Source organism: Lacerta agilis, chromosome 3 (genome assembly GCF_009819535.1).
Source record: "Lacerta agilis isolate rLacAgi1 chromosome 3, rLacAgi1.pri, whole genome shotgun sequence".
NCBI classification, from domain to species: Eukaryota; Metazoa; Chordata; class Lepidosauria; order Squamata; family Lacertidae; genus Lacerta; species Lacerta agilis.
Window position 1 is genome coordinate 338,970 of NC_046314.1, and position 26,681 is coordinate 365,650.

The 26,681-nt window shown below is 44.0% G+C and overlaps 1 protein-coding gene across 1 annotated transcript in view; it reads left to right on the forward strand.

Moving 5' to 3' along the window:
* Positions 1-26,681, forward strand: part of COL4A2 (collagen type IV alpha 2 chain) — a 154,965-nt gene that overhangs the window by 106,868 nt on the left and 21,416 nt on the right. The window contains exons 25-37 of the mRNA XM_033145548.1: positions 1,721-1,922; positions 5,491-5,550; positions 7,813-7,875; positions 9,070-9,177; positions 10,390-10,611; positions 11,492-11,653; positions 13,145-13,315; positions 20,190-20,333; positions 21,701-21,826; positions 22,378-22,559; positions 23,472-23,535; positions 24,324-24,398; positions 26,345-26,452. Coding sequence (XP_033001439.1) covers positions 1,721-1,922; positions 5,491-5,550; positions 7,813-7,875; positions 9,070-9,177; positions 10,390-10,611; positions 11,492-11,653; positions 13,145-13,315; positions 20,190-20,333; positions 21,701-21,826; positions 22,378-22,559; positions 23,472-23,535; positions 24,324-24,398; positions 26,345-26,452 — 1,687 coding nt within the window. The remainder of the gene's footprint in view (positions 1-1,720; positions 1,923-5,490; positions 5,551-7,812; positions 7,876-9,069; positions 9,178-10,389; positions 10,612-11,491; positions 11,654-13,144; positions 13,316-20,189; positions 20,334-21,700; positions 21,827-22,377; positions 22,560-23,471; positions 23,536-24,323; positions 24,399-26,344; positions 26,453-26,681) is intronic.

The window sequence follows — 26,681 nt, forward strand, 5'->3', positions numbered from 1 at the left end:
AATAATAATATAATCATTTCTACCCCACCCATCTGGCTGGGTTTCCCCAGCCACTCTGGGCAGCTTTCAACAGATAGTTAAAAATACATTAAAACATCAGTCATTAAAAACTTCCCTAAACAGGGCTGCCTTAAGATGTCAGGTAGTTGTTTATCTCTTTGACATCTGACGGGAGGGCATTCCACAGGGCAGGTGCCACTACCAAGAAGGCCCTCTGCCTGGTTCCCTGTAACCGCCAGTGAGGGAACCGCCAGTAGGCCCTCGGCGCTGGACCTCAGACTACAATTCCCACCTTCTCCTTTCTAGGAGGATATCTTGACCAAAGCCACCAGCATGATAAGCAGGAGAAATCTTTCTTTGGAAGATCAGGTAGCATAATCTAAGAACATAAGCTTATGCTTATGGTTCTCTTGTTGCTGGTTGCTGTAGTGATTGCTGGGTCGAAGAAAGCCCAAATATCCTCTGGCTCAGAATTCTTGTTTAATGCTAGTGAGGCTGCTGAGCAAGTGAAGAATGAAATAGATTAATATGTTGTAAGCAGGCTGAGGTATGTTTCTGTTGTGCAGCGTAAATTAATAATGCAGTTTTTCAGTGAAATAATAAGAGCTTTACTGAGTTAAAGTAAACTTCTTCATAAACAACATGGTTTCATATAGTTTGACTGAGATTACATACTGACTCTGCTCACAACTGAGGCAGACTGACTTTGACTGAAATCTTACTGAGAACACAGAGAGAAAATGGTTGCTACTGTTGCATTGGGCAAAGGCCCTTCTTCTGAGCTACGCCAATAAAACTCGGAGACAAAGGAGCTAGGAGTCCATTTTGTTTTCTTTATTGCAAAGCAATAAGGGTTACAGTGGAAATCGTTCAGCAAAGACTGCAACCCCGCCCAAAGGTCTGGGCAGGGGTATTTATAACATTTCAGACAAAGGATTTCAATTTAACCAATCATATTTCATTACCTCATTTTAGTTTGGTACGCATGTACATTACCTAATCTAATACGCATGCGCAATGAGCATTGCTAACTAAACCTTGATTCTCAGAGATTGTTACATTCTGTTGGTGTGCAATGCATGGGAACCAGTGTTACATGTAGCCATTTTTATGTATCAACTTATGTTCTAGCTTATGAATGGCATCTTTGTGTGATTGACGTATTCACTGTACTATTTCCCTGTAGGAAAGGTCTCATGCCAAATCATCTGTTTCTTAAAGCAGCAGGTTACCATAATTCTGTATAGAAGCATATTAAATGATTTATCGGTGTTCACATTATCATATTCATTGTGGCCCCTTTGGGCCACTGCTACACTACTTTTAAGGAAGAAGAAGAAGAGTTTGGATTTGATATCCCGCTTTATCACTACCCGAAAGAGTCTCAAAGCGGCTCACATTCTCCTTTCCCTTCCTCCCCCACAACAAACACTCTGTGAGGTGAGTGGGGCTGAGAGACTTCAGAGAAGTGTGACTAGCCCAAGGTCACCCAGCAGCTGCATGTGGAGGAGCAGAGACGCGAACCTGGTTCCCCAGATTACGTGTCTACCGCTCTTAACCACTACACCACACTGGCTCCTAGAGTGACTCAACAGTTAGCAGTTAGGCCTGAATAACTTTAGTAGGTGTGAATGATTGTGCAGTCCCAATACTTCCCAGCCTGCTTTGCTACTTCTGCTCTCATGTGTCTTTGTCACATGACCGTTTCCTTCCCTTGCAGGGTGATGGTGTACGAGGTGAACCAGGGGATCCTGGTGAACCTGGTCCGTTAGGCCCAAAGGGTTTTCCCGGAGAAGAAGGCTTGCCAGGTGTTGGCTTGCCAGGCCCAAAGGGATATCCTGGCCCTCTGGGTGACCCTGGGGTTCCTGGGAGTCCTGGCTTCCAAGGTTCCCCAGGACCTCCAGGCACTCCTGCTGAAATAGGTATGTATGAACACTAGTCAGAAACTGTGATTGTGTCGCATATAATATATGGGGATTCTTGAGGTGGGCAGCCTCCCCTGCCCTTGCCTCGCTGCCATAGGAGAACATCACTGAAAACCTATTAGACTTGGTCTACTACACAAATTCCTGACTGCCTTCCGGGAACATTTGTTGAGTTGTGTCTTCAAAATCTACATAGCTTGTGTATTTCTTAGACACCACTTTATTTCATGTGTTTTACAACAATTTACTTTTTAACAATGCCCTAATTGTGAGGGCCTATGGAGAAGTGCTCTTCAGGCACTTGGGGTTTGTGCTTGCTGTCACTGTTCCCATAAAACATCTCCTCAGGTTGCCATGTGAGTCATCCACACTGAGGGTTGCATGCTCTGTTGGTGACTTGTGGAAGAAGTCACTTGGTACTTCAGCCAGTGTGATGTATCCACAGGCTATATGGAACCCCAGCAGAGGCCTTAGAGATTTCCTGCTCCCAGCAGAACAGCTTCTTCCAGAATCCTCAGTTAAGGGGGAAACTCCCCTGCCATACAGTTCAAAGTAGCAAAGTATTCACTGTCTCCAGACACAAGACAAAGCGAAACACTGCTATCTACCATGTACTGTTCTCCTGGTCTTTGAAATAAAGATGCGTATGCACAGAGAGATCCGCTAACACTATCACCATGTTAGCTAACACTGCTGCATAAAACCCACAGCCTCTTCCCTGACTCTCACAGATTCAGAGTCAGACCCTGACAGCAAACAGGACAGGACACAGGCAAGATGTAATGAAAGCAATACCCTAGACACTGTTATACCTACACATAGGCATATTTCCTGAACCAATGGGAGGGTGAATGACTCAACCTCACTGATGTTGCTGCAGTGACCCAGTGCACCTGGCACCCTGATCTCAGAACATCCAGATACCTCTCATATTCACCCAAGTGTCAGGCCCTGGCTGGACGCCGAGGAGTGGGCACCACAGGAAGGCAGAGGTCAGGACTGGCTTGGAAGAAGGGGTCCATGAACTGGGAGAGGAGCCTGTAACAGCCAGGAGACGTGAGTTGGAGGAAGGAGAAACTGCCGGACTGGAGAGTGAGGAACAGGGGCAGGAGGAGGGCGAGATGGGTCTGCAGGTGGAGATTCAAGGGCTTCCCCACCTCCTCTTCCTCCTGCCCCCAGCTCTCCCGCTCCACTGTCTCCCAGCGCCAGGCGAGGGTGAAGCAGGAGGAGCAGTAGCAACTCTGAATTGTCTGCTTTGCTTGAACTTGGTCATCAACGAAAAAGGAAAGGGAACCTTCTGCAAGCCTTTAAGTCACATGTTCCTGCTTTGGAAGAATCAGAGCATACAGCCCTCGATGTGGATGTCTCACTCCGTACACCTAGAAGGCTCATTCATGACTGTTTATTTTATTTTCCAACAAAGTCGTATACTCTTTCCTCTGCTGCTGCATGTATTTCCAGCAAATTCAAAAATCAAAGGCAGTTGCTGGCATGCCATGGAGCAGTTATGGCAATCCCATTTCATGGGATAGAACTGCAGGTGGATAATGTTGTTCTTGTATTTTATTCTGTGAATGCCCTGAGATCTTTTGATGAAGGGAGGTCTATAAATTTAATAAATAAAATATGAATAAATAAATAAATACATGCTCTGGAACAGTCCCATTTATTTGTTTTTATTTTTAATTATTAAAGTTTTTTTTTTTACAAAGATTTTATTGGTTTTCCACATAATAAAGAACAATACAATAGAACAAATAGAACATCGACAAATACAACAATCAGAACAAAATAAAAACAAATACAAACCTGAACTGGAATACCAACATTCCTTTTACTACTTAAACAAAATCTTGTTTCAGATCTACTTGGGGGACTTCCCCCGTTTTCTCTCCTTTGCTTCCAATTCTAATTTACTTTAATAACTTCTCATCTCTAAGATTTAAATCTATCACCATCAAAATATCTAAACATAACTTCTTAATATTTATTTTTACTTCAAAATACAACCTATTACTTCTTAACTCAAATCTTACATCTTATTTTACTTAAACTGCTGCTAATAAACAATTCACATATCTCTTCACTAGTTCAAAATCTTAAATTCTTAACACACTGACTTCAGGGTACCGTGGTGAGCCATCCTAATTATATTTTAAATATTTTCACCCTATCCCCCTTCTAACCATTTTCCTTCGCCATCTCGGGATCACCCACCAGTCATCTCTCCACCTCCCTCCAACATCATTGTCCAGAATGTCCTCTTTTTCTTTATAACCAAAGGTCAAGACGCAGTCCATAAACATCCTTGCAAGGAACTCCAGGGAACACAAATCATCACCTTCCAGCATCTCCATTTCAGAATTCCAGTCATCTTCAAATTGCAATTTCAAAAGTCTTTTCCCCTTCATTTCTGGGCTCTCACCCCCGAAATCGGATATAAATTGTCTTCCAACCCTGGGTCTCTCACCCCAACAGGATTTTCCATCTTCTTGGAGTTGCATAGTCACTATATTTTTTTTCTCAAATATTTCCTCAAGTTCCCTAGCAAGGTTTTCTTCCAGTTTAACAAAGTTCTCAAGAGTCTTTCCTGTTGCATACAACTTTTCCTCAACATTCTGCTTCAACAAATTTAATTTCTGGTTTAACAGTTCTAACTTCAAAACTTCTAACTTTGTTCATGGGTCATACACGGATCTAAAGCCAGTTTAAAAACGAAACCAAGCATGGTAGAAGTAGGCAGAGGGTATCAAGTTTCAGTACTTTTCCATCTTTAACCACAAGTTTCAGCCGCCATTTCCCCCCGAATCAGGGTGAAAAGATTATAATCCAACAACTTCAAAGAAGAAATATTTCCAACATCTTAGTTCCCCTGGCAGGGGTTCAGCCGATCTCGCTTGTCAAAAAGCTCCATAGAAACATTGTATCCGCTAATGCAGCAGCAGCTAGAAACAATGTTATTTTCTTCATTCAGCAAAGGGAGGAACGGGCTTCCTTTTGACATTCCTCCCGGAGTGCCAATTGTCAAATTTTAAAATCCAATTAACTCCGTACTCACGGCATACGGGTTTCTTCTTCTTTTCCTTCGAATCAGGTAAGAACGACACACTCCGTGCAGGCGGCAGCTGCCACTTCGCCTGCCCAGTTGGGGCATAGCCTCCACAGCCCGGCGCCGTTGTCCCTTCACTCCCGCGCCCCTTTTACAAGGGGAACGGGAGAAGGGTTCAGCGCCATAGTGGGCCCGCTGGAGAGCCCGTGCCGCGGGACGCTCGACCCGCGGTTTAACGGAGCCCGCTGTGCGGTAGCGGGGCTCCTACCCCCGGGACAGGCCAGGGTCGTCTCGCTGCCGAAACGACCCTCGACCGCCCGCAATGGCGTCCTCGCTGGAAGTCTTAATTATTAAAGTTATATTACCCTTCTTCTGAAGATCTCAGGGTGGTTCACAAAATAAACAAGTTTATTTCAAGAGATCACTGCAGATACAATTGGTGGGTTGAACATTGCTGTGTCCAGTCATAATTTAAGAAATCCAAATTTGTTTTGTTTTAATATTTTTATATTTCAGATTGTGGACAGACGGTCAAAGTCTTTTTCAGTGGTAACAGAACTGAGCCAATTCAGTCAGGTAAAATAAGATATTTTAAAATGTAAATTTGTATGCAAAATTTGTGATTCTAAATGATAACAAGAATTTTATTTTCAAGAACTTAATGCAAACTGAAGAGGGTTTTAATTTGACACACCAGGGTTTTTTGTTTTTTAACAAAATGTATTACAGTGCAACTGTTGAAAACTCCAGTGAATAGCATTACACAACTTCATTCATCTTACTATTTTACATCCAGTCAAATCAAGCTTTTAGCAGAGAGCCCAGTCGGTTGCCACATCCTCCTCTCTGTCTCCTTCACATGTTGCCTGATATGCCAGATTCCTTGACCACCAACACCATCTGTCCTCCTTCCTTCCAGAGGACACTGGATAGTTTTTGCCCTTAGTTTTGGACAGTATTGCTGCTGAGTACCGGTAAAAGGTTGCACAAACACAGGGGTGAAACTAGGCTTGATTCACCTGAGTCAAAGACCCAGTTTGGTGCTTGCCACTTCCTTTACTGACCGCCCCCTGCCCCACCCCCCATCTTATGGACACTGGAACCCTGATCATGTTGTTAGACAGGATGCAAAACCCCAGTGAACCCTGAGGGGCTCTCCTGCAGTGCAATGTCACTCTTTCACTCTTCATGACCACCTGAAAGCTAAACACAGAGCATGGCTCACAGGAAAGCTGCTGTGCATTCAATCATTTCCAGCAATTGGTTTTGCTGCCCCTGAGCCCACAAAGAATGGGATTCCTAAATAGCTTCTTGCTTAAGTAACAGAAGAATGATGATTCGGACACAAAGACCCAATAGGTGTTATGAAAACCCAATCATAGGCCACAGTTGCTTGGGATGCTGAAAGCAGACTTCAAGCCTGGCAGACTTGGCTTTCTACTAGAAACTTGAGGCCTACCAAAGACCAGCGGCAATTGAAAGGCGGGCCAGTAGAGGAGAAGGCAGCAAAATCATTAGAATTTAGGAACAGGGCACCTCTGAGCTCAGCTTCAGCTCAGGAACATGTTTTCGCTGTCAGAACAGAGCTCACAAACTTTTCTCTCACACAGAAACCACTCTTGGTTTTTCTCCTGAGCTTTCTTCAGCTCAGCAGTCTGATTTTTAGAAGGAAAGCCCTCACTTTTTGGGGAGGGGTTGCTATTGTTAATACTACTACTACTACTATTACTGCTACTACTACTAATAATAATAATAACAACCTATTGCCTATCACCCAGGTGCCTGCTACCAGATCCCAGTATACCTTCCGTCCACCCTTGGTTTGAAGGATCATGGCCTTGGGGGATTCACTTAAGTAGCCACATCCAATCTGAATAAACAGTCATCACTGAAGGCCATATTTCATCTTAGGTTTAATTCTGGGGGGAGATTTTTCTGGTCCAGAAGCCACACTGCTATTGCTAAATTGGTAGCTATACTACTACATCCTCAAAAGGACTGTATCCTTCCTTCCTTCCTTCCTTCCTTTGTGACAAAGTGTTTACAGGCACATACACACACTAAGAAGTGGGTACTGGAGGCTTTTATGTTTATTTCTTTGTTAAAATATTTCAATAAATATTAAATCAGACAATGAACAGGTGAAGGAGCTGAAGGTGACAGAGGGTGAGTGAAAAAAACAAGCCTCAGGTGGAGAGATGACTCGAATGTGGGGCTTACCTGGGCCCCTGCCATCAGCACTTCCTGCTGATTTATAGCGCTGTGGTCTAAACCACTGAGCCTAGGGCTTGCTGATCGGAGGGTCGGCAGTTCGAATCCCTGTGGCGGGGTGAGCTCCCGTTGCTCGGTCCCTGCTCCTGCCAACCTAGCAGTTCGAAAGCACGTCAAAAGAAGTAGATAAATAGGTACCACTCTGGCGGGAAGGTAAACAGCGTTTCTGTGCGCTGCTCTGGTTTCGCCAGAAGCAGCTTAGTCATGCTGTCCACATGACCCAGAAAAACTGTCTGCGGACAAACATTGGCTCCCTCGGCCAGTAAAGCGAGATGAGCACCGCAACCCCAGAGTCGTTTGTGACTGGACTTAATTGCCAGGGGTCTTTACCTTTTTTCTTTTTTTGTCCCCAATACACACATTTTTGTGTTGGAAAACTGCATTATGGATTTCAAAGAATAGCTGCATTTTGGTTCATGTGGGTGAATCTGGTAGATTTGCATTAAGATGGGAACAAAAATTTTCCCGGATCCTTAAGCCCCTGGTCTACAATTTTTTTGCCACGATACATTTGTTAAGTCTTTGAAGAGCCACTTTGTTGTTTTCATCTGTATTGTTTACCTACAGGAACTAGTTGTATTCAAGCGCCAAAAGGATCTCCAGGGATTCCAGGGAGTCCAGGACCAAGAGGTAAATGCCATACAATAACAATAACAACAATACAGTAAGTTACAATGCACAATATGTAATCAAATCATTCTAAACTATAATTATGATTTCAAAAGGAAATAAATGGAAACTATTTATAAAAATAATTATTAGATCTTATTTGCCCATATCTATAGTTGACAATATTTGTTTGTATATCTGTGCTGTTTCACATTTTCTTGGAGAGTTTGCAGACAGAGCAACTTCCAGGAATGAGGAACTATAATTTTTGCTTTAGTCAAAAGATTTAGGAGTAGCTTGCTTGTTTATTTAACAATCCTACAATTGTTACCCAAATACCTACAACCTGCCTTCCATGCTGCAAGTCATGGATCTCCTCACATGTCCTCACATGAATAATACTGCTTTACATGTAATCCTAAGAGGAAGGCAAAAGGCTAAATCCAATCCAAAATTTCAACAGTTCAGATGACCCCCCCCCCCCCGCAAGTATTTGTTTTTACTTTGGTAAAGTGTCTGTCCAAAGGCAACAGCCTCAGTTCCTTGTCTCGGTCTTGGATGTTGCTTTCTTCACTAGGCATGAACTGGAAAGCCGTCTTCCCCTTGGCTGCCAGGGCCCCACAGTCAGCTCAAGGAACCTGGCTAGTTTGGCCTGATGGTGGCTGGCTTGTGGTGATGCAGAGGCAGGCTTTCTCACTGGTGGCAGCAGCGCTGTGAGGTGTCCTCCCTGCTGAAATAGGAGTGGGGGCTGTCAGTATTGGAGTTCCTGCAGATGCATTTCCCTGAACTGAAGATCTGGTTTTATTTGTTTTAACTGTTCTTTCAACTTCCCTGTAGACCGCTTCTGCAACAAAATCACTATTACAATTCCCCAGCACTTAAATTACATGAAAAATAATTTTTAAATGTGTCCAAAGGCTGGGTATTCCCATTACCCTTTATTATTCAAATTGTAACACTGCAGCCCTCCTTCAGTTGCGCTTTAAATTATGTACATTAGAAATGGCATGCAGCAAATCTACATTACATAGAAATAAGATATTCCACCACTAGGAATGGTTCTCTCATCATCTGGAAATGCCCTAAAAGATATAACTTACCTAAGGCTAGCTATAAATTTACTACCAATATTACTATTATTTTGTATTTTCCCCTTTAATATGTACATATTTTTATTTATTGCATTTCATTAGCATAATATCTTCAATAATGTAGGTGCCAAAGGTACAAAAGGGATTGCTGGCGAACTGGGTCTGCATGGATCCAAAGGGCTGAAAGGCTCTCTGGGAGATGAAGGTCGCGAGGGCTTAGCAGGCCCACAAGGTATGGTTAAAACCCCAAACACACTTTGTACTGTGGACAACTGAAGTGTTCAATTTATGTATCCATGTTTATGTATCGCATTTGTAATTTGCCTCTCCAATAAAAATCAAGTTGGTCATGCACACAAATGGAATTGCAAAATATACAGTATACAACAATGTACCGGTAATTGATTGTACAACTGAGGATGATTTTAGATGTAGTTTCAACATGTAAAAATATTGCATGGCTCTGAGGCCAAGACACTGGCAAAAAGCAGTCACAGTTCACACAAGGATTCTCCACAAAGATGATCATTGGGGCTGTCAGCCAAACAAATGCTTTAATCCAGGGGTAGGCAACCTAAGGCCCGGGGGCCGGATGTGGCCCAAACGTCTCCTCAATCCAGACCGTGGATGGTCCAGGAATCAGCATGTTTTTACATTAATAGAATGTGTCCTTTTATTTAAAATGCACCTCTGGGTTATTTGTGGGGCATAGGAATTCGTTCACCCCCCCCCAAAAAAAAGATATATAGTCCGGCCCACCACATGGTCTGAGGGACGGTGGACCGGCCCACGGCTGAAAAAGGTTGCTGACCTCTGCTTTAACCATTTCTAGGTTTTTCATATGTAAATTAGTACCTCATTAAACAAGTACTTAACTGAGCTGTGCCTCTCAAATGTGTTTGTTATTTCCACCAATAGATTAATGACACAAGTGTGCAGACATGTAGTTTCTGACATTGCAAAATGCATGCAGCTTATCCCACAAAGATGTCTAGATACTCATTTCATCCTCTCTATCTTTCCTTCCTTCCTTTTTGAAGGAAAATCTTGAATAAGAACTGCCCACAGCCTGGAGATGTTGGAGCACATATGTACTCACATGGGTGAGGGCATGACTAAGTCACTTGAGGGACAAATCAAAACAGAAAGAACAAAGTCCACTGCTGCTAAATACCTTAGTAACACTATTCTGCCCTAGGACCATTTGTGGATTGTCTTCTAAATTATATTATTATTACTGTAATTTTAAGACAACAGGGTGTGAATGCTTTTAATCAGCACCTGTTCAGCTTTCCAGTTGAAGTCAGTGGGACATAAAAGTGCTTATTTGGCTAAGGAGGGATTTGCATCATCCTGGTTATATTGTTTTCCATTAATCAACTTTAACAAGTTTGTTCTGGCAAATAAATTACTTTTCTTAGCATCATCATTTTGTTCTGTTTAGGATTTCCTGGGCCCAGAGGAAACAGAGGTGCACCAGGATTGCCTGGGGAGCAGGGCTTTCCTGGGAGTCCAGGATTGCCAGGTTGGCCAGGCCCTCCAGGAGTGAAAGGAGTTGCAGGCGACCGACTTGGAGCACCCACAGGCCCCCAAGGGGATGCTGGGCCACCAGGAAGCCCAGGACTGAAAGGCCCCCCAGGAGATCATGGCTTGCCAGGGCTGAGAGGTAATGCTCTTGCTTTTGCCAATGGGGAATTTTAAAGAAGAGTGGCATTTACCGGTATTAGAAAAGGCTCCATTATGTTAATCCAGCCACTTGGTTTTATCTCCACCAGCTTTGGAACAGAAACAAAAACCATTTCAGTTGCACTCTTGCATCTATGTGGAATTCTGTGCCCAAAGGTTCTCTCAAACGTTTGATGCGAATGATTCTTTAGAGAGACTCAGGAAATTTGGTGACAGCAGTTGTGATGGTGCAGAGTTACGCAATGAGTTCTGTAGCCTAGTTTCAGACAGCCCTCTGCACCCTGGCATGTTGCTTTGGAAACTCCACAGAATTTCAAAATCAGTTTGTGATTTTGCAGAGAGCTGCAGCTGGAGAAATAGTGAAGCCACCATGTTTGCTCCCAAAGAACATATACTTAAGTAGGTTCTCTGCATTGCAGCCAACAGCAGTCCTGCAGTTTTGCTGAAAATGAGCAGCCTGGTCCATTGCCATCATCAGTATTCCCAGATTTTTCACCTAAGATGTTGCACATAATACCAGTAGAGGAAATGAAAATTACTGATTGTTAAGAAAGCAGAACTCAATAAGTCCCATTCTGTATAGACTGCAAACCACAAAGCTGCTTTTCCTTATGAGTATGTAGGACCTATTCACAAGGCAGCTTTTCACATTCATAGGCTTCAGAATAAATGTTTATAATTATTTTCTGGACTGTGAGTTGGAGCTAAGCTAAATTAGTTGACAAGGTAGTAATGACCTTGAAATCTCACTGATTTAAATGGGGACTGAGTTTAATTAATTAAATCATGATCCAACACTGTATCTATATGCACTTGATATCCAAAGCATAACAATTAATGACACTTGTTATTATTTTTAGGAAGTGATGGCATTCCAGGTCAGCCTGGAGCTAAAGGGCATCATGGGTCTCCTGGCTCTGCTGGCTTGAGTGGTTTGCCAGGACCACAAGGATCATTTGGATTCCCTGGACTGCCAGGCCAGCAAGGGATCATGGGCAGAGCTGGCTCACCAGGGTTTGTGGGTGAGGATCATCCCAAATGCTTCCCAAATGTGATTTCCCCCGTACTTTGCCTGGGCATCTTTAGCACTTTCCTGGGGAAAGATGATCTCAAACTACCTTTGGGAGTGCAGTGTCATTCCATTAAACTTTCATAGGAGCCTATTATTTCAAGCATTGACATGGGGTAGCTTTTCCCTGTTAATACTGCCAACATGGTACAATCATAGTCCTTTTAAGATTTAAGCCATGGAAGATTTGCTGTTGACTTTAGTGCACACTTTCAATGTCTGCATTATACCAGCTTCTTATGTGACTCAAATGTTATGCCACCAATACAGACATCCTTGCAAAATGTTGTTGCTTGTCAGTTGTCCATCTAGCTAGATGAGATGTTTGCATGCTGACTACACTATAATTCAGTCCAGTCTGAACCATATGGTAGACTGCACATGAGCATTATTACTGAGGACACCATATTTATTGGATTGGTGGTTTACAAACTTTAGGCTTACTAATGAGTTGCCACCAATTAAATGCTACACACACACACACACACACACACACACACGTATTTATAAGAACTGCAGATCTTAAGGAACATTCACTTCCATGTGTGAAAAAATAAGGTGCTCCTTCTAAGGCAGTGGCTGCTGTAACACATGACTGCATTGTCTTGGAAACAAAAGTGGCATCCTGGCATACATGTGTGTTTCAGATATACAGATAGTTCTTTGCTACAGTATATTGTCAAACAGTCATTTTTATCGACACACAAAATAAACTGTACAGTGTATACAGTCATACCTTGGCAGTTGAACAGAATCCGTTCCGGAAGTCTGTTCGACTTCTGAAACATTTGACTTCCAAAATGCGGCTTCTGATTGACCACAGACAACAAACCACAGGTGTATAATAGCTTAGAAAATCATACTTAGGTCTAATATAATTTATCATCCCTGAGTCTTCTGCATCTGAGCCTGTCTTACACAAGTAATGCATAGATGACAGGACTGTGCCATTTTTTCACCATCAACTGGAAATAAAAGGCAGTGAATTTCCCTAGTTCACAAATTTGCTCTATAAAATTCAACCATATTTGCAAGTTTTTGAGGTCTAAAATAGGGAAACCATATCAAGAGCAGCATTCCCTTAATAGTAACTTTTTAGGAGTACACCCCAGTGGTGCGAGGGGCAAAGGGATTGGGAGCCACACCTCCTCTTCCCCCGTTTCCCATTTCGCTTTCTTCCTTGACTGCCATGTTGTGCTCAGAGAAATAGACTTTGCCTCCACACCACTCAGGACATAGTGAGTGGAGGACTCACAGCTGTTCAAGGTGGGATGAGGCCAAGGGGGGCATGTCTAGAATTTGGAAAAAAATCCCACCAATAATTTCCTGGTTTTGTTCTTTATTTGATGTGTTTTCAAATCAATACAAGCTGCACAACGACTGCTTTCCATGGCTGCATCATATCCATTATATTCTTCTGTTTCTTTTCAACATATATTTATAGGCTCACCGGGTGCCAGAGGAGATGCAGGAGACCCAGGGAAACCTGGTCCTGTAGGAATGAAAGGTCTGGCAGGTGACAGAGGTGAACCCGGTTTCTTTGGAACTAAAGGCAAGGCTGGTGAGCCTGGTCTCCCTGGGGTGGACGGAATGCACGGTCTTCCAGGTGTGAAAGGTACAACAACAAAACAATTCTGAGTCCAGAATTACGTGAGCTGTTGCTCCCAGAGTAATGCATAATGCATCTTGTGCAAAGTATTTATAGATGCAAGAGACCATGGTACAGATGCAGTAATGCAAATGGGAAAGCCACCTGTACCTCTTTTTTGAGACTGATTGGGTGCCGGCTCCCGGGGACTTTTCCATCTGCAGTACAACATTGTTTAAAGCTGTGAACTGTTTGGGACCAGTTACCTGAAGTTATGATTGGTTTCTCTTTTTTAAAAAAACAAATTTTTATTGAGTTTTACATAACAAATTTAAATTCAAACAAAACATCCACATCATCATTTAGGATTCCCTGAATCCTTTGACTCCCCTCCCCTCTTCCATAGTTACCATTATCAATCTTTCTTTCCAACTGCTTGCCTTAGTTTCTCTATTTTTTAAAGAAAAATAATCCATAGTTTTGCATACATTACAAGTATTACTCAAATCCTGCCAGAGTTTCTTCCCCTGCCAGATCCTTGGTTTCTTCCCCTGCCAGATAAAATAGAAAATATATTTTTGCCATTGTTTGAAGTGTCCCTCTCTACTGACCCTGGATATAGTTTGAAATAACAATAACATTCTTGGCAATACATTCATTTTCATCACTGAAATTCCTCTCCAAAGCAATGCCGCATTTTTTGCTCCATAAGGCGCACCAGACCATAGGGCGCACCTCGTTTTTAGAGGAGGAAAACAAGAAAAAAAAAAATTCTGAATCAAATGTTGTACCAAACTATTTAATAAACAACCGGTATATCAGCATAATATTTCAACCATGTAAAGTGAACAGCAGTCAACAGTGTTGTAGTTCAACAACATCTGGGGACCCACAGGTTAAGAAAGGCTGATACGGTATGTGAGGTTGCCCCCCCCAACCCTAACCCTAACCCCACAAATAACCCACAGATGCATTTTGAATAAAAGGACACATTCTACTCATGTAAAAACACACTGAATCCTAGACTGTCCACGGGCCGGATTGAGAAGGTGCTTGGGCCTTAGTTTGCCTACCCATGACATAGAAGAACTTGGAAGGGACCCCAAGTGGTCATCTAGCCCAACCCCCAGCAATGAGGGAGACTCAGGCAAGGGGCTGTCTCCAGTAGCGGGCTGGGGCCGATTCCTAACCCCAAACTCCAGCGCCACCAGCAAAGCAAGCTTAAGCCCCCTCGCCTCTCCTACGGAGAGCCCCCCCTCGGCTTCACATATGAACTGACAGGAGCGCATCCCGGCAAATTGACAGCCAACTCGGCTGTCCATCTGGCCCCTCCCAACCCTCCCAGCACCAGCAGGCAGCCTCTCATTGATGAAGGAAACTGCCGCCATGTGCATTACTGCTGCCAGTCAGTGTAGTCAGCTCGCCTCCCTATTTATTCACCCACCAATTTGTGGGTGTCTTTGAAATGAGCCCCACAAGCAATTTTCAAAGCAGGGGGGAGAGGGGCTTCTGGGTTGGCAGAGTAAGGCCGGGCAGGGGGGCAGGAGCCCCTCACTATTTAAAGGCTACCAGGGAGATGGGAGGGACAGACAAACCCCTTGGCTGTCTTACTATTCTTATTCTTATTAAAAAATGCCATTTCTTATAGAAATGCCATTTCCGAACTGGCATTCGAGTTGCAGCCCCAGAAGGAGGGTGGGTGTCTCTGAGGTTGCTGCCTCTGCTGCTACCGCTGCCTTGGGGAAAAGAGAGAGAAAGCTATGGGGGGGGGGGCGATAAAGCAAGAGTGAGCAGGCCCTTTGCGGGTTTGCCTCCTGTAATTCTAGCTGAGCGCAACCTGGGTTAAAAGTCGTGCAACTGTAGCAGGCTTGGCCAGGGGGTGCATGTGCAAAAGAGGGTGTGGGGTGGGCGGCTGGGGGAGAGCAGAGGAAAGGAAAGGCAAGAGTGCGGGGTGGGGTGGGGGGGAGAGGGTGCATTCCCCCTCCCAGGCGGCCCGCTTTGCAAACAATCAATTGTAAGCCTTTTTTGGTAGTTCATCTGTAATACTCCTATCTTACCATTCATGAATTAAAAATCGCCAGGCAATCCCCTGGTAGTTTATTCTTTTTTTTTGCAAAACTTGATTTCACTCGAAAGGCTTTGTCAATCAATTGGTCCAATCCCTCTTCTTCTACCTCCAACCAACTAGCCAATCCCATTATGATTTTTTCTCTTCTGTCTTCCTCTGCCTCCTCAGGGACCCCCCTGAGTTGTAGTTAGTTAGTTCCTTCTGCTGCATTTCCAGAACCAGCACTGAGTCCCATGTTGCTTCCTGTGACTTCACTAATTCTGTTGTTTCCTCTCCTGTTCCCTTTTCAGCTCTCTTCCTTCTGCTTGAGTCTTTTTTGTTGTTTCCTCTAAGCCCTGTGGTTTCCCCCCTCAACTCTTGCATGGATTTTTCCAAATCTGATGTTTTAGTTGTCAATTCTTTAATCTGTACCGTTAAGCCCTCCACGGTTTTGGTGTTCTGTTCTGTTTTCCCAGTCATTTCCTCCACTTTATCTGTATCCTCTCTCTTTTTTCAGATACATTAATATATCTGCTATATCTACCTTAGGTTCCATCTCTAGGGTGGACCCCCTTCTTGTCTGTGTGGTATTTATAGTTCCAGCCACCAACTGTGGTTTTTGATGCCATAGTTCAAAGAAAGAACAAAGAAGTTAGGAAAAATAGAAGCCTTCCGTCTATTTTTCTTCCCCCTCCCTTAGAAAATGGGGGGAGAAGATAGTAGGAACAAAGAAAGCCCAGTCCTCTTTTACTTCTTCTAAAGTCTAATCCAAATTGTTATCCAACAGTCTAAAAAAAATCTTTCAGTTACAAAATTAACGATGATAGTAAAAAAAAAAAAAAAAAAGTGTCTTCAATAAAGGAAAAAAAACAATAAAATAGAAAGTGTCGGTCCAGGCACACAGGTTTCACTTGTTTCAATTATTTCACCCACCAAAACAAGTCAAATCCACCAACTGCCTCGGTTTACGAACTTAATCCATACTGGAGGTCCGTTCTTAAACTGAAACCGTTCTTAAACCAAGGCGCGCTTTCCCTAAGGAGGCCTCCTGCCGCCGGTGGATTCCGTTCGGATTCCGTTCTTAGACCGAGGTAAAGTTCACAAACTAGGACACTACTTCCACTTTTGCGGAGTTCGTAAACTGAATCGTTCTTAAACAGAGCTGTTCTTAAACCAAGGTACCACTGTATTTCTCTCCGAGTCCAAAATAAAAATTAAAATAAAATAAAGAAATCTTTATTTTTCCACCGGAAAGACCAGTTCTAGGAATAAAAGTAACCATATATTGGAACGGGTGGGGTGGGGCTTCAAAATCCAATTTTCTTTAGTTCACTGCTTATAGAGTTTTTTCTAGCAGGAAAGAGTTTCCAAATATTTAAAGATTAATATTTTCTCATGCTTTTAAACTGTCCCCAAGCAGAGTAGAGCAAGCCATGACCAGCTTGGACTTCTTTCTTTCACCCTGTCACTATGCCAAATCATTCTAATTATCTTATTCAAATCTTGGACCTAAAGTCATAGTGCACTACAGAGGTGTTTGCCTTTCACACAAATAGCAGGGAGAGATAGCAGGGGCTTCCGTTTCTGGTAGCAGACATGGAAAGTTGCTCCCTAGGATTCTTGTGCTCCCAGTCCCAGTCAGGGCCGTTGGGGGGGGGGCTGGGAGCTCTGAGCGGCTTCCCTGGCTGTTGTGCTGGACACCCCCAGCTCCCCTCCAGTTGCAACAGTTTTGGCGGCAGTTCTGGTGGCTCAGGGACCAGCCAAGCGGCATAGTTGGTGCTGGCTGATCTCAATTGGCTTCCAGAGAGTGGTAGGGGATGTTTTGTCCCATGTTGATGGCCTTTCAGCTGATTCCCCGCTGGAATGTGGAATTAACCAGGGCTATTGACTGTCTGGCGAGGGAGTCTTCCCAGACCCGCTGAAAGAGGCAGTCATTAAACCGCTTCTTAAAAAAAACATCTTTAGACCCGGCCAATATGGCCAACTATCGCCCAGTCTCAAATCTACCATTCCTGGGCAAGGTGATTGAGCGGGTGGTTGCTGAACAACTCCAAGCACGCCTGGAGGATGCGGACCATTTGGATCCCTTCCAATCGGGATTCAGGCCTCATCATGGGACTGAAACTGCCTTGGTTGCACTGGTCGATGATCTCCGGAGGGCTAGGGACAAAGGTGATAGCTGTTTCCTAGTTCTGCTGGATCTCTCAGCGGCCTGTGACACCATCGACCATAACATCCTTCTGGACCGGCTAGAGGGGTTGGGAGCTGGGGGCACTGTTATACAGTGGTTCCGCTCCTTCCTCCTTGGCCGTGTTCAGACCCCTGGGCTCTCACTTGTGGGGTGCCTCAGGGTTCTGTCCTCTCCCCCATGCTTTTTAATATCTATATGAAGCCGCTGGGAGAGATCATCAGGGGGTTTGGGCTGGGTGTTCATCAGTATGCGGACGATACCCAGCTCTACCTCTCTTTCAAATCAGAACCAGTGAAGGCGGTGAAGGTCCTGTGTGAGTGCCTGGAGGCGGTTGGAGGATGGATGGTGGCTAACAGATTGAGGTTGAATCCTGACAAGACAGAAGTACTGTTTTTGGGGGACAGGGTGTGAGCGGATGTGGGGGATTTCCTGGTCCTGAATGGGGTAACTGTGCCCCTGAAGGACCAGGTGCGCAGCCTGGGAGTCATTTTGGACTCACAGCTGTCCATGGAGGTGCAGGTTAATTCTGTGTCCAGGGCAGCTGTTTACCAGCTCCATCTGGTACGCAGGCTGAGACCCTACCTGCCCGCGGACTGTCTCACCAGAGTGGTGCATGCTCTGGTTATCTCCCGCTTGGACTACTGCAATGCGCTCTTTGTGGGGCTACCTTTGAAGGTGACCCGGAAACTGCAATTAATCCAGAATGCGGCAGCTAGACTGGTGATTGGGAGTGGCCGCTGGGACCACATAACACCGGTCCTGAGAGATCTACATTGGCTCCCAGTACGTTTCCGAGCACAATTCAAAGTGTTGGTGCTGACCTTTAAAGCCCTAAACGGCCTTGGTCCTGTATACCTGAAGGAGCGTCTCCACCCCCATTATTCAGCCCGGACACTGAGGTCCAGCTCCAAGGGCCTTCTGGCGGTTCCCTCACTGTGAGAAGCAAAGCTACAGGGAACCAGGCAGAGGGCCTTCTCGGTAGTGGCGCCCGCCCTGTGCAACGCCCTCCCAGCAGAGGTCAAAGAGATAAATAACTACCTGACATTCAGAAAATACCTGAAGGCAGCCCTGTTTAGGGAAGTTTTTAACCTGTGATATTTTAATGTATTTTAATATCTGTTGGAGGCCGCCCAGATTGGCTGGGGGGACCCAGCCTGATGGGCGGGGTACAAAAAATAAATTATTATTATTATTATTATCATCATCATCATCATCATCAAGAGCTCCATGTTACCATAAAAGACAATTTTTGTAAAGTTGGAAATATAAGCTGCACTTTAACTTTTCACGGTTGGAATTGGGGGGGGGGGAGAGTGTGGTTTATATTTGGGGCATTATGGTACTTCTGTCTGCCATTCCCAGAAGGAATGCCTCTGGGGTTTTTTTTGGGGGGGGGGGAGGTTTTTTTAAACATTTTTTTATATCTTGCTATATATCATTTCCCAATACTCTTTTGCATGTCCACCACATATGGAAGAATGTTCCTTCTGCTTTTTTACATGAGATTCTGATTTGTACATCTTAGCTAATCTGCTCAGGGTTAAATACCATCTGTAAACCATTTTCAAACAGTTCTCTTTCAAGACACCTTTTAAAGCCTGCTTTGGTCTTTGACGGAGTTGGAAGACTTCGCCAAGAATGAACATTCCCCACATCAAATGGGGGTGCGCGTTTTGCGTGGTCGCGAGTAGCCCCTTTGAATCACGGTGCAGCTCCTGGCAGTTGGGTCTGGCACAGCCTTCCCAGGTTGGATACCTGTGGACTCCACCTACTCCAGCAACCGCCCAATCCCGGCTGGGGAGGTGTTGCCAGGGGGATTGGCCAGGTAGAAGGAGGGTTTGTTCAGTACACACAATAGAACTTGAGTCATACCTGGGAAGCGGCCGTCAACAACAAGTGTTTGCTGTGGGTCTGCTTTGATTTCGAGCAATTGGGCTAAAGTGAAAAGGCACCCCACTTGACTCGATATCGATTTGATGTGCACCTTTAGGTGCCAGGAGAGAATGTTCCTTTTCTGCCATCCCTTTGGCTGATAAAGATCCAATACACTTTAAAATGTGTTGTGGGGGGGTGGCATTATTTGTTTGTTTTTGCTCTTCATTTATTTATCTTTATCATGTATTGATTATGCATTAATCTTACTTAATATGATTTAATCATGATTAATATGTGTTTTTTATATTGTATTTTTATGTTGTGAACTGCCCCGAGATCTACAGATGAAGGGCAGTATGCAAATAGAATGAATGAATGAATGAATGAATGAATTGTATTGATACTGGTTTGGTTCTTCTTTTGTTTGGGTTTTAATGACCATAATATGAAAACTGGGAATGCCTTATACTGAGTCAGGCCATTGGTATCTCTAGCTGCTGGGTAGACTAGGGGTCTCCGTCCTGGTTGGCAGTGTCTGCCTTGTGTTTTCTGTCAGGAGCGCAAATGCCGAATAAACACCTATCTCTCTCTGTCAGGAGTCCTTCCTGTAACACATGGGGCCTTCAGCATGCAGGGCAGGTGTCTTACCTTATTGCTTACGTTTGCATTTGTATTTTAAAATAAAAATGAAAAAGTTTAAATTTAGAACCTTAGAACAAGTAGGAACAAGAAATTAATCCCCATTTCTGTGAACAGGAACAGTTCTCTTTTATGTTTTCCACCAACAGGTGTTAAAGGTTCCTCTGGAATTGGAGGTTTCAAAGGTGCGATAGGAGTCAGAGGGTGGCCAGGGCAGAATGGAATCAAAGGAGAGCATGGCTTCACTGGCCTGCCAGGGATTCGAGGTTTACCTGGTGACTCGGGATTGAAAGGTATTGTCCTTTGCATTGTGAAGTATTGCTTGTCTCTCAGTGTGCCTGAAACGTGTTCATACACAACTGCAAAGCAGTTTGAAAGAAATAGGTTATGAAATATAATTGTCCTCTTTATACAAAAAATTCTCTTGGCAGCTTTAATCTTACAGCTTACTGTGTTTTCCGTCTATTGCTGGCTTTTGCTGGTAAGTAAAGCATGGTGTTCCATCAAGCAGGGAAGGTTTATTGCTGCCTTCGTTTCCAGAGGGGCTTGCTTCCACCCTGGCTGCACTCAGGACTATGATTGGAAAGGGAGTAGCTGCTGGGCTGCACTCCTGATCGCTACATTTTCATATACTTTTTTGAGAACATTTATTTAAATCATTTATTTAGGTTTTTTAAAATAAAAAAATCCACCCTTCCTGCAAGGAGTTTAAGGCAGTGTTCTTCTGCTCACTGTATTTTACTGTATGGTTTTTGTTTTTGTTACTGTATTTTATTCTGTACATTCGGTTGTAAGACACCCTTAGTACAGTGGTAAAGGTAAAGGGACCCCTGACCATTAGGTCCAGTCACGGACGACTCTGGGGTTGCAGCGCTCATCTCGCTTTACTGGCCGAGGGAGCCGGCATATAGCTTCTGGCTTATGTGGCCAGCATGACTAAGCCGCTTCTGGCGAACCAGAGCAGCGCATGGAAACGGCGTTTACCTTCCTGCCGGAGCGATACCTATTTATCTACTTGATCTTTGACGTGCTTTCGAACTGCTAGGTGGGCAGGAGCTGGGACCGAGCAACGGGAGCTCACCCCGTCGTGGGGATTTGAACCGTTGACCTTCTGAACGGCAAGCCCTAGGCTCTGTGGTTTAGACCACAGCACCAGCCGCGTCCCAGTACACTGGTAGGAAGATGTAAATAAGGAAGGATTAATATTATTTCCTGCTCACATTTTATCCACACAACAACTCTGTGAGGTTAGGCTTTCAGGTTAGGCTGAAAGAGACTAAGATTCTGCAGAGAGTTTCATGGTTGAGTTGGGATTTGAACCGAGGTCTCCTTGATTCCAGTACAACCATCTCACTACTATAGCACACTGGTAGACATGAGAAGGGCTGGTCACAATCACTTCATAAAAGAAGGATACACTTAAGGAGACAAAGCATTCTTACCTTTCCGTTCCTCCTAAATGTGTTACCTTTAAATTGTAAGGATGGATCAATGGTGCAAACCAGGCATGTCCAAAGCCTGTTTTGGGGGCCTAATTCGGTTGGCCCCCACGCATGTGCACTTTATCAAATCTGGCCCTCTTTGAAAAAAGTTTGGGCACCCCTGCAAACAGTTATCTATATTGACATGGCAGTCTGTATAAATAATGTATTCTTAATAGGTGACCGTGGTGAACGTGGCCCACCAGGATCGCCCCCTAAAATCGTGCCAAGTATGATGCTTGATGTGAAAGGCGAAAAGGGAAATGAAGGAGAAAGTGGTGCCCAAGGGAGCATTGGTTTCAAAGGTAAGGAGCAACGCCATATTCATAAAAGGAGTATAATATATTACAAACTGAAGTTACAGCATTTGAACATTTGTCACATGAAGCAAGTGAGAATTTAATCTTTATTTACAAACGTTTCATTCTGTATTACAAAATGCACACATTCTAAAGCACTTATTCAGATTATAAATAATAGAGAATGACCACAAAATGATATAGAAATATATATACTCCTAACAGTGCAATTTTTAGTGGTACCGCATTTTCCGGCGTATAAGACGACTGGGTGTATAAGATGACCCCCAACTTTTCCAGTTAAAATACAGAGTTTGAGATATACTCGGCCGCAGATTCTCCACCTGGTGTATAAGACCCCCGACTTTTGAGATGATTTCCCTGGATTAAAAAGTAGTCTTATACGCCAGAATATACAGTAGTTAGGGGAATGGAACCGAGGGCTTCATTCCCCATAATGGATACTTCAGGCAGCTGAAAGCAGCATTTGCTTTACTGAAGTTCAGCTACTTGCCAGGTTCAGTCTAACTTAACATTTTGAACTGTGTTTCCTACAGGCACAAAAGGAGCACTAGGCTACCCTGGGCAGACAGGAAGGCCAGGTTCACCTGGCTTTCCAGGTTACGAAAAAGGTCAGAAAGGTGACTATGGACTTAAAGGAATAAAAGGCATACCAGGATATATAGGTGTCTCAGGAGGTCGTGGTATTTCTGGTTTCCCTGGAGCAACGGGAAGGAGGGTGAGCAGATATTGTTGTTTGACTCAAACTACCAAGTTTTGTTATCTCTGGTATGTTTCCTTTAGTAGTTTCAAAAGCAAAATGCCAGAACATCAAAAGCCAAATTCTGTAAATTCACCAAAAGCAATCTAGTTTGTGCAATGCATGTGAATTATGTATTTGATTCCTTTATTTTGGGTGGAATGGGGGCTCCAGCCTGCAGGCCTAATTGAGTCTTGCTAGAGCCCTAACTAGGTCCATGAGGACATTTTCCAAAAGCCATGCTCACCTGCCTGACACCTGACATATATGACATCAGGTGTGGGGCAGGTAAAGACACTTGGCAGGATTCAGGTAATGAGTCCTGTCAGCAGGCATCCTGCATGAAGAGCTCTTTCTGCACAGCGATGTTTCCTTCCCTCCTCTCTTCCCCCTTCTGCACACATGAAATTGGCTCAGAAGGGGGTCAAGAGAACTCAGGGGCGTAAGAGTAGAGATTGTTCCATCTGGCAAACCACAAGGCTTTCCTTGACAAAATAATTGCCTTGGCATGAAATTAAATTCTTTCCATGGTTCCCTGCTGAAAGGAGGGTTTGCAGATACTGCCAATTAGCACCCCCTGTGCTTTGATGTCATTGTGGTGTCAGATGATTGACAGGTGGGCAACCCCACACCCATTCAAAATGGCCCACTGGAGTTGGGGGAGGATAGTATCCAGCCGACCAAGCAGATATAGTCCCCCACACCTGAGTTATTTTTTAGTTTAAATAAAGTTGGTTTCAGGTGCACACTGTGTTCAACAAGAGTACAGTTTCAAGATTTATGACAGAAAAACAAATTTGGATACTTGAGGAGGAGGTCCAGAGAGAACAAGAACATTGGTTTATATTTATTCTGCATAAAAGCTTGATGTTCTTTTTAACTATGTGACAGGGGGAAAAGGGAATTCCAGGGCTTGATGGTATTTTTGGCGAAAGTGGCCAGCCTGGAGAAATTGGTGAGTCCATTTATATTCTATACATCTAAGCTATGTGTATGTAAAACACACAAAGAGAGGGAGCGGGGGGGGGGAGAGAGAATGAAAGGCTCCTGCTAGTGACCCAGTCCAGTCATACCTCGAGTTGTGAACGGGATCTGTGCTGGAGGCCTGTTTGCAACCTGCAGCACTCGCAATTCGGCATTTCTGCGCATGCGCGTGACGTCATCTTGCGCTTCTGCGCAAGCGCTGAAACCCGGAAGTAACCCATTCTGGTACTCCCGGGTTCGGCACGCTGTGCAACCCGAAAACGCACAACCCACAGCGTTCACAACCCGATGTATAACTGTACAAGGAAAAATTTCTCTCATTTTTGTGAGTAACTGATCTTGACTTCTTCATTCTTTAGATGAAGTCAAAATGGAAGTATATATAGTCTTTTTGAATTGTAGAGAAAATAATACAGGCAACCACCCTCCCCCCCCCATTTAAGGGGGGGGTAACGTTCTGAGGCACCATGCACACCAGTGAAATCACATATATTTGAAACCCCATTGAAAAGGCCTGCGAGGCCTGCAAACACCCTGTTCCAACCCTTTTGTGACATTTTTGTGACTTTTTGGGTCACTTCTGGGTTCAGCGTCATGGGTGGGTGGGTGGTTGTGCAGTTGTGCACATATTGAAAGCACGTAAATGGAGAGCTGCATTATAGAGTTTAGAATTTTCACATTAAAAGATGTTCAGCGGATGACTTTGGTGTATATAAATCTATGTGAGTGTGTATTATCTCAATTTTTTGCCTCTTACAGGTGACTGGGGAGATACTATAAACTTGCCAGGAAGAGCAGGTTTGAAAGGAGATGCTGGCATAACTGGAGCCACAGGTATTTTGCATGTGTGTGTTACACATGCATGCATACATAATGCAAAATAGTTTGTGGCAAACAGCGCCTGTTACCAGCTTTGGCTGTTGTGAGAACTTCATCCTTTCCTGGACAAGGATTGCTTGGTCACTGAGACTCATGCATTGGTAACATCATGTAACACGTTCTATTAGAGATATGGGGTGTGGTTGGTCCAGAGGGATGCAGCTGGTACAAAATACCATGGTCTGGGTGGTGGGTGAGTTGTGCTCCTTCCCAGCCACAGATCACACAAGTGAGCCAGCTTTATGATCTTCTTGCTTACCTACAAAGCTATAAATAACTATGGACCAGGTTATATGAAAGTCCATCAAGCTCAACAAATGGAACCCAGTTAGTCTTCTCTTCTCACAGCCTGACGATTATCACCTTGTAGTAAAACAAAGGTTGGCTTTTTCACTGGTAGCGTTGGTGCTGTGGGGTGCATGCCCTACTGAAATACAAAATACTGGTGTTAATGGCCTAGGTCTACCCGGTGACTTTAGGTCTCACTCTTGGTTGGTGTTTTGAACCTCTGAAGTAGCAAAATGGTGACATACATACAGGGGCGGACTCTGCTAATATTTTTCACAATAATTCCTTTCGGTACAGTTGCTTTTTATGGATCTTCTCAGTGGGTAAAGGGGCAGAGGAACCAGAGACCAAATTGCAAACATGCGCTGGATTATGGAGAAAGCTAGAGAGTTCCAAAAAAATCTACTTCTGCTTCATTGACTACGCAAAAGCCTTTGACTGTGTTGACCACAGCAAACTATGGCAAGTTCTTAAAGAAATGGGAGTGCCTGATCAATTGGTTCAAAATTGGGAAAGGAGTACGACAAGGCTGTATATTGTCTCCCTGCTTATTTAACTTATATGCAGAATTCATCATGCGAAAGGCTGGGCTCGATGAATCCCAAACCGGAATTAAGATTGCTGGGAAAAATATCAACAACCTCAGATATGCTGATGATACAACTTTGATGGCAGAAAGTGAGGAGGAATTAAAGAACCTTTTAATGAGGGTGAAAGAGGAGAGCGCAAAATATGGTCTGAAGCTCAACATCAAAAAAACTAAGATCATGGCCACTGGTCCCATCACCTCCTGGCAAATAGAAGGGGAAGAAATGGAGGCAGTGAGAGATTTCACTTTCTTGGGTTCCATGATCACTGCAGATGGTGACAGCAGTCATGAAATTAGAAGACGCCTGCTTCTTGGGAGAAAAGCAATGACAAACCTAGACAGCATCTTAAAAAGCAAAGACATCACCTTGCCGACAAAGGTCCGTATAGTTAAAGCTATGGTTTTCCCAGTAGTAATGTACGGAAGTGAGAGCTGGACCATCAAGAAGGCTGATCGCCGAAGAATTGATGCTTTTGAATTATGGTGCTGGAGGAGACTCTTGAGAGTCCCATGGACTGCAAGAAGATCAAACCTATCCATTCTCAAAGAAATCAGCCCTGAGTGCTCACTAGAAGGACAGATCCTGAAGTTGAGGCTCCAGTACTTTGGCCACCTCATGAGAAGAGAAGACTCCCTAGAAAAGACCCTGATGTTGGGAAAGATGGAGGGCACAAGGAGAAGGGGACGACAGAGGACGAGATGGTTGGACAGTGTTCTCGAAGCTACTAACATGAGTTTGGCCAAACTGCGAGAGGCAGTGAAGGATAGGCGTGCCTGGCGTGCTCTGGTCCATGGGGTCACGAAGAGTCGGACACGACTGAACGACTGAACAACAACAACAAAATTTTCAAATTAAACTTTTTAGCACAGTTGATAGGGCAGTTAGGAGGGAACAGAAATATAACAAAATTGATTTAAAAAGATAAAAGGATAAATTTAAAAATCTGTTTTAAAAGGATATGGTTTAGCGACATGGGCAGATAAGGGGGGAGAAGACATAAATATTTCTCTTTGTTTTTTGCAGGGGAAGAAGGAGCAAAAGGAGGAAAAGGTGATGCAGGTGATCCAGGTTTCCCTGGCATTGAGGGCATGAGGGGCTCCCCAGGCTCCCCTGGATTGCAAGGGCAAAGAGGTGGGATTTCCTGTTTTCTATATAATGTGCTTATTTAAACACTTTTTATTAAAAAAAATACACTAAAAATGAATAACAAAACGTTGATTTAAAATACAGCAAAGTAAAAGCAATACTGGATACTGAATGCTTTTTCATTATATACTTTAAAACAGATGTTGATACTTGATTCATATTCTGAAGTTTAAAGTAGTCCATTGGAACAAATTCAATTTGGCTATGAGGGCAT